Source organism: Rhinatrema bivittatum, chromosome 8 (genome assembly GCF_901001135.1).
Source record: "Rhinatrema bivittatum chromosome 8, aRhiBiv1.1, whole genome shotgun sequence".
Lineage (NCBI taxonomy): Eukaryota > Metazoa > Chordata > Amphibia > Gymnophiona > Rhinatrematidae > Rhinatrema > Rhinatrema bivittatum.
The window spans coordinates 249,208,646-249,224,267 of record NC_042622.1 but is presented as its reverse complement, the minus strand read 5'-3'; the positions used below and the strand labels follow the sequence as shown (position 1 = coordinate 249,224,267).

The 15,622-nt window shown below is 45.4% G+C and overlaps 1 protein-coding gene across 2 annotated transcripts in view; it reads left to right on the top strand.

The window, feature by feature from the left end:
* UBXN6 (UBX domain protein 6) overlaps positions 1-15,622 on the top strand; it is a 277,263-nt gene that overhangs the window by 108,422 nt on the left and 153,219 nt on the right. For both annotated transcript variants that reach the window (XM_029614529.1, XM_029614528.1), the window contains exons 6-7: positions 4,369-4,444; positions 4,517-4,601. In XM_029614529.1, the coding sequence (XP_029470389.1) occupies positions 4,369-4,444; positions 4,517-4,601 (161 nt within the window). The remainder of the gene's footprint in view (positions 1-4,368; positions 4,445-4,516; positions 4,602-15,622) is intronic.

Genomic DNA, 15,622 nt, shown 5'->3' with positions numbered 1-15,622 from the left:
TCTGGTGTGTCTTGCGGACGGTTCCTTCCTTTCTTCCGAAGGTGGTGTCTGCTTTTCACGTGAATCAGTCAGTGGAGTTTCCGTCATTTCCCGTTTTGGACCGGTCAGACCCTATGTCTAAAGACTTACAGAAGCTGGATGTCCGGGCGTTGTTGCATTATCTGGAAGTTACTAATGCATTTCGTGTGACGGGCCATCTTTTTCTGCTGTGGGCTAGCCCAAAACGAGGAAATATGGCATCTAAAGCTATGATTTCGTGCTGATTGTAAGAGGTTGTAGGCTCGGCATATTTGCTGCATGGTAAGCCTGTATCGTTTGGTCTTCGGGCTCATTCTACCCGTTCGCAGGCGGCTTCTTGGGCGGAGTGTCAAATGGTCTCACCGCAGGAGATCTGCAAGGAAGTCTTTGCATACCTTTGCCAGACACTATGGACTGGATGAAGGAGGCTTTGGAAAAGCAGTGCTTAGAGCGTGCCTCTCCAGATCCCATCCCAGGTAAGAAAGCTCTGGTACATCCCAGGAGTCTGGACTGATCTGGGTACGTACTGGGAAAGGAAAATTGGTTTCTTACCTGATAATTTTCGTTCCTGTAGTACCACGGATCAGTCCAGAGTCCCGCCTGGGGAACGCGTGGAAGTAAGGGAGAGTCCACTCAGTTATTGATTTGATTTGTTTTCAGATCTGCAGAAATTGGATTGACCGTCCTCCAGTGTTTCTACAGGTTCAGTTCCTAGGAGGGTTAAGTGAACCAGTTATTTCTTTTTCTTGTTGAAGGGTTATTGTACATAGTTATAGTGGTTTTTTGAGAACCATTCTGCTTTGACATTGAGTAATTCTGCCGGACTGTAGGTGGCACCATCCTATTATAAGGCGGAGTTATAGAAACATAGAAATGACGGCAGAAGAAGACCAAACGGCCCATCCAGTCTGCCCAGCAAGCTTCACATTTTTTTCTCATACAATTTCTGTCTCCATCTGCTAGAGGGGGGGGCAAAACCCAGGAGTCTGGACTGATCCGTGGTACTACAGGAATGAAAATTAGCTGGTAAACACATTTTCCTTTATAAGCCTATGTATGTAGCTGAAATGGTGGTTGCTACAACTTGTTACTCATTCGGCTTAAAGATTTAACATTTAATTTAAACGCTGGAAAGAGAATCTCCTCGATGAATATTTCACTCAGGATCTTCAGATAATTTAATCAGAAAAATTGGAAAAAATAATAAAAATATTTAGTAAAATACAAAAGTATCTAATCTCAAAAAAATGCTGCATAGCAATAAATGAACTGAATATTCTCACCTTACCATGTTTGGGGAAAAAACTGTTCAAGATCACGAAAACCCTACCGAAGATAACATTTGGCACAAGGTAACCTGTATAGATAACAGTGACAAATAATAAAAATCTAGCTAAAGAAAATATAAATGTAGCCAATAACTATAGTATAACTTACCTCAACCAAGAAAGATCCCAATATCGACCAAAATGATAAGGGGAATGGAACAGCTCCCCTATGAGGAAAGACTAAAGAGGTTAGGACTTTTCAGCTTGGACAAGAGACTGCTGAGGGGGGATATGATAGAGGTGTTTAAAATCATGAGAGGTCTAGAATGGGTAGATGTGAATCTGTTATTTACTCTTTCAGATAATAGACTAGGGGGCACTCCATAAAGTTAGCATGTGGCACATTTAAAACTAATCTCACCCCATCAGTTCAAACCTAGGAGTTCCGCAAGGTTCAGCCCTTTCCCCTACACTTTTTAATATCTACCTGCTCCCTCTCTGCCAATTACTCACCTCCTTAAAATTAACGTATTACCTTTACGCCGATGTCGTCCAGATTCTTCTCCCTATCACAGACTCTCTTCACAAAACCTGGTCCCACTGGAACACGTCTGCAATCAATTAACAGCCTGCTTACCAGTCTTAACTTGATCCTCAATACAAACAAGACAGAGATTCTCATCATATCTCAAGATGAAAACCAAGTTCTCTTCAACTCCCTAAATGTGACACAATCAGTCACAACCGCTATCAACCACTTCCCCTATGTCAGAGATTTAGGAGTTCAACTAGACAACCAATTCAATCTTAAATCACTCGTCCAAAACACTATCAAAGAATGCTTCTTTAAATTACAAGTACTAAAAAAAACTTAAACCTCTCCTTCACTTTCTAGATTTCCGGCTGGTGCTGCAGTCCATTATCCTTTCTAAAATAGACTATTGTTTGGTCTCCCTGCGATAACAATAAAACCACTGCAGATGGTACAGAATGCCGCTGCGAGAATACTCACCAACTCAAACAAAAGAGAGCATACCTCTCCCATACTGCAGTCACTTCACTGGCTTCCCATCAAAGCCAGGATCTCGTTCAAAGTACTTATGATACATAAAGACATTCATAACATCGCCCCTCTCAATCTCAGCAATAAATTCCGTCCGCATACCTCCGAAAGACCAGTCAGAAGAGCTTACAAAGGCTCTCTGTATGCCCCCCTACCAAATCTTCTCTAAGTAAACAAGCGTTATCTACAGCAGGGCCGACTCTATGGAACACTTTCCCACCAGACCTCCGTCAAGAACATTGTCCCCAAACTTTCAAGAAAGACTTAAAAACTTGGCTTTTCAGTCAAGCTTTCCCTGAAAACCCAAGTTCTCTCTGACGCAGGTCTTATAACATGGACTATGGCCTAAGAACATGGTCTAAGGCCTAAGGCCAACAGTTAATTGGGCACACCGAACTCAGTACACAGCCCCCCCCTTCCTCCCTCCTTACACCTTTTTGACATCCTTTCCCTCCTTCTCGCCCCCTCTTCCAAGCTACTTAACCTTCCTACTTGTTTTAATTTATCCTGTATTAATGTATTTATATTTATTTTATTCTTATTTTGTTATTTCTATATTAATTCTGCGTTGAAGCTGCTTGCGGTTTGTAATTGTTCCTTGTTTCCAAATGTTTGAATGTTATAATACGCTAATGTTCATTATTTAATGTATCGCCCGCAGCGAAAGTTTTGTTTCAATGTAAACCGGTGTGATATGTATTCTTTACAGGAATGTCGGTTATATAAAAATTCTAAATAAATAAATAAATAATCGGAGAAAGTTCTTTTTCACTCAACACATAATTAAACTCTGGAATCTGTTGCCAGAGTATGTGGTTAGTGCAGTTAGTATAGCTGTGTTTAAAAAAGAATTGGATACGTTCTTGGAGGAGAAGTCCATTATCTGCTATTAATAAGTTGACAGCCACTGCTATTACTAGCAACAGTAACATGGAATAGACTTAATTTTTGGGTACTTGCCTGGATTGGCCACTGTTGGAAACAGGATGCTGGGCTTGATGGACCCTTGGTCTGACCCAGTATGGCATGTTCTTATGACTATCTGCGCAAAACACCAACAAAAATGCCACATGTGCATGTACATCAACCCGGAAGGTTTATATAGGGAAACCAATGCAGAGATAAACATGTGAGAATGACATAATCCCTAAAAACAACAAATGCATGTAGAGGCTGCACATACAGAAAATACCATCACACAAAAGTCCATTCCACATCCAAATTTAAATCATTAGGTTTCATAGTATTCCATTCATAAATAACCGCATCTCCTTTTGAACCAAAACTCTAGAAATCTTGCCACCTCAATGTAACTTGATCTGATGTATAACAAAAAAAAGTTTCCTCACAATGTCCCAAAGATTGCCAATGGGCTGCAAGCGGAGCCCCTTCCTTACTTGTACGAATACAACTCATGTGTTATAACATATGGGTGCATACACGCAGTCTAGTTTGATCGATGTATAAAAGTTGACAGACATTGTAATGCATAGACTACCTGAGATGAAAAACAATCAAAATGGGCTGGTAGCTTATAGGTATGACATGGGCACTGATGTAAATGTTCGTCACTTCATAAACGAAAGAACACACTGAACAAGCACCACACTTGTTCAGTGCACATTAAATGTATTAAAAAAAACCCTGTGTTATATTTTCTATTCGGTTAATAAAAATATTCTCAATTTTTGAAATTTTAATGAGGCACTTTCTTTGTATGTGGTATTGTTGCTTTGTGTCTTCTTGACCTTATGGTCTTACATACCGTGGTGCTTTTTCGATTGGACTAGTGATGGCATTTTACACATGATTCAATGTTACAGACCAAACAAGTGTTATTCAGCATAACCCTGTTTTAATGTGGTGTAAATAGCTTCAGATTTTCAGGATCATCGCAATGGTTTCTTGGGGCATTCACAGTTCCACATTCATTCTGTATGTCTGAATGACAGTTGAATGACATAGTAGATCATCTGTAGCATGCACACTAAAGCCATTCTTCTCTCCCTTGATCCCCAGGTACCTGGAGAATATATATAGCTATCCCGATGAAGCAAAATATCAAAAAATAAAGCTTGCAAATCGAGTTTTCCAGGTAAAGTTCAATTTATAGCTTGCTCAAAGGTGGTTGTAGAGCAGTGGTCCTTATAACTTTCTGCTTTCCTAGGAACGGATAAGATGTCTAGAGGGAGCCCATGAATTTTTTGAGGCCATTGGGTTTGAAAAGAAAACACTACCTGTACCAGAGCAAGGTAAGACAATGGGGAAGGTGTTGACTTTGGGAATGGCACCAGGATCAGAGGGTGCTGCCTCCTAGTTTAAATCTTTTTATTTGCAAATAATCAAGTATTCGGTCTTCCCAAGAGCATTTGTTCCGTATGCACCGTGAAAGCATATCATATAAAAACCTTGACACAATAATACAGAACAAACCACCAGCCCCTCCCAAAGACCACCAAAACCTAAGCTCTCCCTCTCCCCCGCCCATCTGTCCCAGTGATACAAAGAGAGCATGTCAGATGATACAAAACCCCCTAAACAGAAGAACTTCAATTAGTATTGTTCAAAACTAAACACCTCACTTTAGGAGTGAGAGTTTGAATATAATTTCCCCAAATGGCAAGAAATGTCGTCATGGGTTATGTTTTAAGTCAAAAGGCAACTCTTTTAATCCTCAGCTATAAGAAAGATAAGAGGCTGCAAAAACTTTCCTCTGCTTATCTTATCCCCACATAAGTGAACTGCAGTAACAGGTAGTGTACGCACCCGGATCAGTCCAGACTCCAGGGTTTATGCATCTCTGCCAGCAGATGGAGACAGAGAAAGATTTACTGACACTGCTACATAATCCCTGGTGCTACCTGCAGTTCCTCAGGATTTCTCTGTCTCCAGCAGATAAGAACATGCCATACTGGGTCAGACCAAGTGTCTATCAAGCCCAGCATCCTGTTCCCAACAGTGGCCAATCCAGGCCATAAGAACCTGGCAAGTACCCAAAAACTAAGTCTATTCCATGTTACTGTAGCTAGTAATAGCAGTGGCTATTTTCTAAGTCAACTTAATTAATAGCAGGTAATGGACTTCTCCTCCAAGAACTTATCCAATCCTTTTTTAAACACAGCTATACTAACTGCACTAACCACATCCTCTGGCAACAAATTCCAGAGTTTAATTGTGTGTTGAGTAAAAAAGAACTTTCTCCGATTAGTTTTAAATGTGCCACATGCTAACTTCATGGAGTGCCCCCTAGTCTTTCTGTTATCCGAAAGAGTAAACAACCGATTCACATCTACCCGTTCTAGACCTCTCATGATTTTAAACACCTCTATCATATCCCCCCTCAGCCGTCTCTTCTCCAAGTGGAAAAGTCCTAACCTCTTTCGTCTTTCCTCATAGGGGAGCTGTACCATTCCCCTTATTTTGGTAGGGGATGGTTGTTGGTGCAAAAACGTGCATTCCCTGTACGTACCCGGATCAGTCCAGACAGTGGGTTGAGCCTCCTGTCCAGCAGATGGAGACAGAGAAAAACTGAAATGTTATCCTATATCAGGACAGAGCCCACCCTGCGTCCCTTCAGTATTTCTCTGTCTCCAGCAGATTCAGACAGTTGAACACACATTAAGAAAGGTAGAAAGAAGGCAAAACGATTACCGGCATGGTTAAAAGGGGAGGAGAAAGGAGCTATTTTAGCCAAAAGATCTTCATTCAAAAAATGGAAGAAGGAGCCAACAGAAGAAAATAGGATAATGCATAAATGTTGGCAAGTTAAATGTAAGACATTGATAAGACAGGCTAAGAGAGAATTTGAAAAGAAGTTTGCCATAGAGGCAAAAACTCACAGTAAAAACGTTTTAAAATATATCCGAAGCAGAAAGCCTGTGAGGGAGTCAGTTGGACTGTTAGATTATCAGGAGGTTAAAGGGGCACTTAGAGAAGATAAGGCCATCACGGAAAGATTAAATGATTTCTTTGCTTCGGTGTTTACTGAAGAGGATGTTGGGGAGGTACCCGTACTGGAGAAGGTTTTCATGGGTAATGATTCAGATGGACTGAATCAAATCACGGTGAACCTAGAAGATGTGGTAGGTCTGATTGACAAACTGAAGAGTAGTAAATCACCTGGACCGGATGGTATACACCCCAGAGTTCTGAAGGAACTAAAAAATGAAATTTCAGACCTATTAGTAAAAATTTGTAAACTATCATTAAAATCATCCATTGTACCTGAAGACTGGAGGATAGCTAATGTAACCCCAATATTTAAAAAGGGCTCCAGGGGCAGTCCGGGAAACTACAGACCGGTTAGTCTGACTTCAGTGCCAGGAAAAATATTGGAAAGTGTTCTAAACATCAAAATCACAGAACATATAGAAAGACATGATTTAATGGAACAAAGTCAGCATGGCTTTAGAACGTAAGAACATAAGAAATTGCCATGCTGGGTCAGACCAAGGGTCTATCAAGCCCAGCATCCTGTTTCCAACAGAGGCCAAACCTGGCAATTATCCAAACACTAAGAAGATCCCATGCTTCTGATGCAATTAATAGCAGTGGCTAATTCCCTAAGTGAACTTGATTAATAGTCGTTAATGGACTTCTCCTCCAAGATCTTATCCAAACCTTTTTTGAACTCAGCTACAGTAACTGCACTAACCACATCCTCTGGCAACAAATTCCGGAGCTTTATTGTGTGTTGAGTGAAAAATAATTTTCTCCGATTAGTCTTAAATGTGCTACTTGCTAACTTCATGGAATGCCCCCTAGTCTTTCTATTATTCGAAAGTGTAAATAACTGAGTCACATCTACTCGTTCAAGACATCTCATGATCTTAAAGACCTCTATCATATCCCCCCTCAGCCATCTCTTCTCCAAGCTGAACAGCCCGAACTTCTTCAGCCTTTCCTCATATGGGAGCTGTTCCATCCCTTTATCATTTTGGTTGCCTTTCTCTGTACCATCTCCAACTCAACTATATCTTTTTTGAGATGCGGCGATCAGAATTGTACACAGTATTCAAGGTGTGGTCTCACCATGGAGCGATATAGAGGCATTATGACATTTTCCATTTTATTAACCATTCCCTTCCTAATAATTCCTAACATTCTGTTTGCTTTTTTGACTGCTGCAGCACACTGAACCGACTATTTTAAAGTATTATCCACTCTGATGCCTAGATCTTTTTCCTGGGTGGTAGCTCCTAATATGGAACCTAACATCGTGTAACTACAGCAAGGGTTATTTTTCCCTATATGCAACACCTTGCATTTGTCCTCATTAAATTTCATCTGCCATTTGAATGCCCAATCTTCCAGTCTTGCAAGGTCCTCCTGTAATGTATTACAGTCTGCTTGTGATTTAACTACTCTGAATACTTTTGTATCATCCGCAAATTTGATAACCTCACTCGTCGTATTCCTTTCCAGATCATTTATATATATATATTGAAAAGCACCGGTCCAAGTACAGATCCCTGAGGCACTCCACTGTTTACCCTTTTCCACTGAGAAAATTGACCATTTAATCCTATTCTCTGTTTCCTGTCTTTTAACCAGTTTGTAATCCACGAAAGGACATCGCCTCCTATCCCATGACTTTTTAGTTTTCTTAGAAGCCTCTCATGAGGGACTTTGTCAAACGCCTTCTGACAATTCAAATACACTACATCTACCGGTTCACCTTTATCCACATGTTTATTAACCGCTTCAAAAAAATGAAGCAGGTTTGTTAGGCAAGACTTCCCTTGGGTAAATCTGTGTTGACTGTGTTACATTAAATCATGTCTTTCTATATGCTCTACGATATTGATCTTGAGAATAGTTTCCACTATTTTTCCCGGCACTGAAGTTAGGCTCACTGGTCTATAGTTACCCGGATCGCCCATGGAGCCTTTTTTAAATTTTGGGTTACATTGGCCACCCTCCAGTCTTCAAGTACAATGGATGATTTTAATAATAGGTTACAACTTTTAACTAATAGATCAGAAATTTAATTTTTGAGTTCCTTCAGTACCCTAGGATGCATACCATCCGGTCCAGGTGATTTGCTACTCTTTAGTTTGTCAATCTGGCCTACTACATCTTCCAGGTTCACAGTGATTTCGTTCAGTTCGTCTGACTCGTCAACCCAAGGGAAGTCTTGCCTCACAAATCTGCTTCACTTTTTTGAAGGAGTTAATAAACATGTGGATAAAGGTGAACCGGTAGATGTAGTGTACTTGGATTTTCAGAAGGCGTTTGACAAAGTTCCTCATGAGAGGCTTCTAGGAAAAGTAAAAAGTCATGGGATAGGTGGCGATGTCCTTTCGTGGATTACAAACTGGCTAAAAGACAGGAGACAGAGAGTAGGATTAAATGGACAATTTTCTCAGTGGAAGGGAAGTGGGCAGTGGAGTGCCTCAGGGATCTGTATTGGGACCCTTACTTTTCAATATATTTATAAATGATCTGGAAAGAAATACGACGAGTGAGATCAAATTTGCAGATGATACAAAATAATTCAGAGTTGTTAAATCACAAGCAGATTGTGATAAATTGCAGTAAGACCTTGTGAGACTGGAAGATTGGGCATCAAAATGGCAGATGAAATCTAATGTGGATAAGGGCAAGGTGATGCATATAGGGAAAAATAACACATGCTAGAGTTACACAGTGTTGGGTAGTAGCACCTAATATGGAACTTAAGAAAGAGATGTAGGCGTCATAGTGGATAGCACATTGAAATCGTCGGTTCAGTGTGCTTTGGCAGTCAAAAAAGCAAACAATGTTGGGAATTATTAGAAAGGGAATGGTGAATAAAACGGAAAATGTCAAAATGCCTCTGTATCTCTTCATGGTGAGACCGCACCTTGAATACTGTGTACAGTTCTGATTGCCACATCTCAAAAAAGATACAATTGCGATGGTGATACAGAGAAGGGCGACCAAAATGATAAGGGGAGTGGAACAGCTCCCCTATGAGGAAAGACTAAAGAGGTTAGGACTTTTTCAGCTTGGAGAAGAGACGGCCTAGGGGGGATATGATAGAGGTATTTAAAATCATGAGAGGTCTCGAACGGATAGATGTGAATCGGTTATTTACTCTTTCGGATAATAGAAAGACTAGGGGGCACTCGATGAAGTTAGCATGTGGCACGTTTAAAACTATTCTGAGAAAGTTCTTTTTCACTCAACGCACAATTAAACTCTGGAATTTGTTGCCAGAGGATGTGGTTAGTGCAGTTAGTATAGCTGTGTTTAAAAAAGGATTGGATAAGTTCTTGGAGGAGAAGTCCATTACCTGCTGTTAATTAAGTTGACTTACAGGCCAATACAGTAAGGAGCGGTAGGAAGAGCTGTGTTAGTGCCGGGCGCACCTGCGTTTGCCGCACGCACAGTCCGGCTCACCTACCGCTCGATACTGTATTTAAATAGCTTGCAAAAGCAAGCCACGTCCAAGAAGCATCCGTGAAGCGTTAGGCCTGTGCAACCCATTTTACTGTATAGGCGCTTTATACAGCGCCTATACAGTATCCTGGGTGCGCTGGTACCTGTCATTTCAAATGTCATTTCAAATGACATTTGAAATGCAGGCACCAGAAAGTGGATCCCAACTTTAACCAAAGAAAACCTAAAAACCTAAAATCCCCTCCTCCCGAAGCGACTCGACATGTAAAATATGTAAAACCCAAAAACCTAAAACCCCCTCCTCCCGAAGCGACTCTACATGTAACATGACATCATGCGCTTCACTGGCTAGAGCGCCCAAATTGACGTGTGCTCAAGCCAATGAAAGCACATGGACGGGCGTGTGTGATGTACGCCATGACGTCACGCACGCCCGTCCATGTGCTTTCATTGGCTTGAGCGCCCGTGCACTACGGGCATGCGTTTGTCCGTCTTCGCCGGCGGGGGCCACTGGAATCCACTTTCGCCGCCGGCTGCCCCCTCCGGAGAACAGCAGAGAAGGCTGAAAGGGCTGAAAAAGAAACAAAAAGTAAGTTGGTTACACTTATTCACATATTTTACATGTCGAGTCGCTTCGGGAGGAGGGGATTTTAGGTTTTACATATTTTACACGTCCAGTCACTTCGGGAGAAGGGGATTTTAGGTTTTCTTTTGGGGGAAAGTTTGCCGTCTACCCTTACCCCTGCCTCTAATGCAGGGGTAGGGGTAGGCGGTAAATTAGCAGGTTAAACACGCGGCTAAACTGCAGGTTAAAAAGGCGATAGTCGGGGCGCACGTTACTGAATGGGGGGGAATAGCTAATCCGATCGTTTACATCTCATATACATGCCGCTGGCGGAAGGAGTTACTCGTTGATTTAAAGAGGCGGTAAGAATGGGTTAAAGGGATAGTGAATCGTGGGTTGGACTAACGCGATTGTGAGTAGAAGGCGGGTTAGAAGCAGGGTAACCGCGGCCGCACTTTACTGTATTGACCTGTTAGAAAATAGCCACTGCTATTACTAGCAACAGGAACATGGAATAGACTTAGTTTTTGGGTACTTGCCTGGTTCTTATGTCCTGGATTGGCCACTGTTGGAAACAGGATGCTGGGCTTGATGGACCCTTGGTCTGACCCAGTATGGCATCTTCTTATGTTCCCTAGATTTCTCTCTTTTTCTTCTTGTTGGGGATTTCTCTTCTCTTCTCCCCTCTGGGTTGATACAGGATCAAGCAAGCATTGTTTATTCAAAATCTAAAAAAAAAATAAAATAGAATAAAATTCAAAGTGAGACTAAGTTGTCTCCTAGCTCTTACTTGATCCCAGGGGGGACTTGTCCCCTTGAGTATTCAGCCTGGGTCCCACGTTTCCTGGTGACCTCCAGCCTGGCTGCATGGGGTGGTACTGGTGATCCAGTCACTCTCCCTTCTTTACATAGTCTGTACCCACTGAGGTTCCTGCCTCAGGTCCCATAGCAGGGAGGTGTCTTTTTTTATTTTTTTTTTCCTCTGCTTGGCTAAAGTTTTCAAAAAAAAAAAAAAGACAGACTTACAGGCAATCTGCAATCGGCAGCGTTTTCATTACAATTACTGGGGAAGGAGCGAAGCAGGTTTCGTTCACTTGCTTCGGCTTATAGTCAGCCAGGCCCTGCTGTTTTTCTCTGCTGCTCGAGCAGGGTCCCCGTCCCCCCCCCCCACCAGAGTACATGCCACGTTCCTTGGCCTGCCTTGCCTGCGGGGAGCCTGCCATGCGACTCTCTCACGATGGGCTTTGCTCATCATGCCTTCCCAGAGGGGAGGGTCCCTCTGGGGCACTGCCTAAATCTCCGGCTCGGGGCCGAACCGTGAGATGCTCTCCTAAGCCGGCTCCTGCTCGAAAAACCGCGGGAACAGTGGCCATCTGGTCTCCGGAGATCCCGTCTCACACAAGCCCTTCTGGGCTGGCAGAGCCGATTTTTAACCCTTTGCTGCCCGATCTCAGCCCCATGGATTCCAGTTCAGGTCCCCCCCCCCCCCCCCCCCCCCCCCCCGCCCCCGCAAGTCTTCCCCTCCCCCCTTGCCTGGCAGGGTTCAACATCGTTTTTCTCCTGAATTTGTTCTGTTACTACGCAAGTCCTTTTTGGCTAGTTTAGAGGAAGTCAATGGTCCCCCCCCCCTCGGCTAAGGTCCCTCGGGTGGTCACAGGCTAGGGTCCTAGGACCCCAGACTTACAGGCCACTGCTAGGATCAGGACCGTACCGGATCCCCCAGACCCCCCTCAGCTGTCTCCTGCGCCGGATGCGGATCCTGACTCAGATTTGGTCCTTCTGAACCCGCCAGTCGACAGGGATGATCCCCAGGTTCTGCGACTATTCCAACGAGAGGAGCTTGAACCGCTCATTCCTTTTGTCCTGGACGAACTGGGAATTGAAGTTCCTCCAGAAGAGCCCCCCCACTCCTTCGACTTCACGCACTGTGGATCCGGTCCTGGCAGGACTGAGAGCTCCACTGCGCACTTTTCCATTCCACCCCATGCTTATGTAGCTCCTGCTATGGGAGTGGAAGTCTCCCAAGTCAGGTCTCAGGGTGGGCAGGGCGTTTGGACAAGCTTTACCCTCTGCTGGACCAATGCCTGGAGATGCTTAAAGTGCCTAAGGTTGATGCTTCTGTGTCCGCAGTCACCATCCCGGTGGTGGGGGCCACGGCATTAAAGGATTTGCAGGATCGGAAGCTGGAGCTCCATCTCAAGAGGATCTTTGAAGTTCTGGCTCTTGGAGTTCGAGCGACAGTCTGTAGCAGTCTCATGCAGCGGGCAAGTCTCAAGTGGGTTCAACAATTACTCAGCACCCACGACCTCTCCCGCTGCAGAGGTGGAACGGGCAGAACGGCTGGAAGGCGCGATTGCGTATGGGGCTGATGCCCTTTACGATCTCCTCTGGGTGCAAGCCAGAGCTATGGTTTCCACAGTATCTGCCAGACGTGTTCTCTGGCTGAGGAACTGGGCTGCAGACTCCTCTTCTAAGGCGCAGTTGGGCACTCTCCCCTTCAAGGGTAAGTTGCTTTTTTGTGAGGACCTGGAATAGCTTTTTAAATCCTTAGGCAACAACAAGGTTCATAAGCTGCCTGAGGACCGCCCCAAACAGTCCAGGTCACTTTTTCCGTTGCGCTCTCGCTTCAGGGGACAGCGCAGGTACATCAAGCTGCAAGGAGCCTTTCAGCGAAACAACTCCACTAGACCTCAAGCATGGCCCCAGTCCTTTCGAGGCCAACAGCCTTTCTCAGACTGTACCCACCAAGGTTCCGCTGCCAAGCCCTCGCAATGAGATGCAGCCAGCCCATTCCTCCATTCCACACTTAGGTGGTCAGCTGTCCCTATTTCTTGAGGAATGGGTCAAGATTACTTCAGATCAATGGGGCCTTGAGGTGATCGAAAGAGGTTACGCTTTAGAATTTGCTCGAGATCTCCCAGGCCTCTACTTAACCTCTCCCTGCGGAAGCGGCCGGCGGTCTGTCAGACGCTCGACAGGCTTCTAGCACTCGGAGCCATTGTCCCGGTCCCCCCTCAGGAACAGGGATCCGGCCAGTATTCCATCTACTTCGTCATTCCCAAAAAGGACGGCTCCTTCCGGCCAATCCTGGATCTCAAGAGGGTCAACAGGGCCCTCAAGGTCCCCCACTTTCACATGGAGACTCTGAGGGCAGTCATAGCGCCAGTTCGCACAGGCGAATACCTCTCTTCTCTTGATCTGATGGAGGCCTACCTTCACATTCTGATCTGGCAAGAACACCAAAAGTATCTGGAGCGGTACTATCAGTTTCGGGCGCTTCCGTTCGGTCTAACCACCTCGCCCCGCACATTTACCAAGGTGATGGTGGTGGTAGCTGCTTTCCTCCAGCGGGAGGGAGTCCTAGTTCACCCGTACCTGGACAGCTGGCTCATTTGGGCGAAGTCAGAGGTCCTGTGCCTGGCAGCAGTCAACAGAGTATTGTCGGTCCTCTCTTCCCTCTGATGGATAGTCAACTTCTCCAAGAGCTGCCTCAAGCCCTCCCAGGTCCTCGAATTCTTGGGTGCACGTTTCGACACCCGCGTGGGCAAAGTGTTGTTACCTGAGGCTCGGGCGCTAAAGCTCATGGATCAAGTGCAACATCTGATATCTCTCTCCGTCCCCACGGCTTGGGACTACCTCCAGGTGCTGGGTTCTATGGCTTCAACTATAGATTTTGGTTCCTTGGGCCTTTGCGCATATGCAACCTTTACAGAAGGCTTTGCTGTCCCACTGGAAGCCGGTCTCGGAGGAGTTTCAAACGCCCCTGCCGCTCTCCAAGGTTACCATCGCCGACATACAGTGGTGGCTGTCTCTCGCCCACCTATTGAAGGGGATGCCCCTGGAGACACCTCGGTGGATTATTGTAACGACGGATGCCAGCCTTTCCGGCTGGGGAGTTGTGTGTCAGACTCAATCTACGCAGCGATGCTGGTCTCCTGTTCAATCCCACTGGCACATCAATTGTCTGGAGGTCCGAACAGTCCACCTGGCACTCAAGGTCTTTCCGCCCTTGATCCGTCGCAAAGCGGTGGGGGTTCTTTCTGACAATGCCACCACGGTAGCTTATATCAATCGGCAAGGGGGCACCAGAAGTCGTACAGTGGCCCTGGAAGCCAGCAAACTGCTTGCCTGGGCGGAACGTCACATGGATCAGCTGGCAGCCTCTCACATAGCGGGGAAGGAGAATGTTCAAGCTGACTTCCTCAGTTGGCAACGTCTAGACCCCGGAGAGTGGGAGTTGTCCGAGGCAATGGATCTGATTTGTGCACAGGTGGGGGATCCCTCACTTAGACCTGATGGCCACTCTGAACAATGCAAAGGCTCCCAGATTCTTCAGCCGCAGAAGAGAGCACTTCTGTGAAGGGGTAGATGCTCTGGTTCTTCCTTGGCCTTACGATGTTCTCCTCTACATGTTCCCACCTTGGCCTCTGGTGGGAAAGGTACTCCGAAGGATAGAACTTCACAGGAGACCTGTCATTCTCGTAGCTCCGGAGTGGCCTCGGCGGCCGTGGTTCGTGGATCTGGTGAACCTCGCGACGAACGGTCCACTTCGTCTTGGTCACCTCCCAAATCTGCTCCATCAGGGTCCAGTATTTTTCGATCAGGCGAATCGCTTCTGTCTAGCGGCCTGGCTTTTGAGCGGCGGTGACTGAGGAAGAAGGGCTATAAGGAAGAGGTTATATCTACCCTGTTACGGGCCCATAAGCCTTCTACCTCCCTCTCTTACGTTCAGGTGTGGAGAGTGTTCGAGAACTTGTGTGCCAAGTCCAGCGTGCCGGCGCGCAAGGCTCCGGTGTCCCAGGTCTTCTCCTTTCTACAGAATGGCCTTTCCAAAGTTTTGTCTTTAAATTCTTTGAGAGTACAGGTTTTGGCTCTCTGGTCCCTCTTGGGGAGTATCGATGGTTACACGGTGGCGGCTCACCCGGATGTCGTTTGATTCCTCAAAGAGGCCAAGCATTTTGAAGCCACTTGTCCTTCGTGGAGCCTTAACTTGGTGCTTCGTGTCCTTTGCGAGGCGCCCTTCAAACCCCTCCGGCGGGCCACGCTTAAGGATCTAACTCTTAAAACAGTGTTTCTCATTTCTATTTGCTCCGCCAGGAAGGTGTCCGAGCTCCAAGCGTTGTCTTGTAGGGAGCCTTTTCTTCGCTTTTCTGACTCGGGGGTCTCCCTCAAGACGGTCCCATCTTTCTTGCCAAAGGTCTGTTTTCCTTCCACGTCAATCAGTCTGTGGAACTCCCAGCTTTTTTTCACTGAGGACATTGCAAGCACCTCTGGTGGGGGACCTAAGGCGCCTTGATGTAAAAGAGAATACTGCTGCAGTATTTA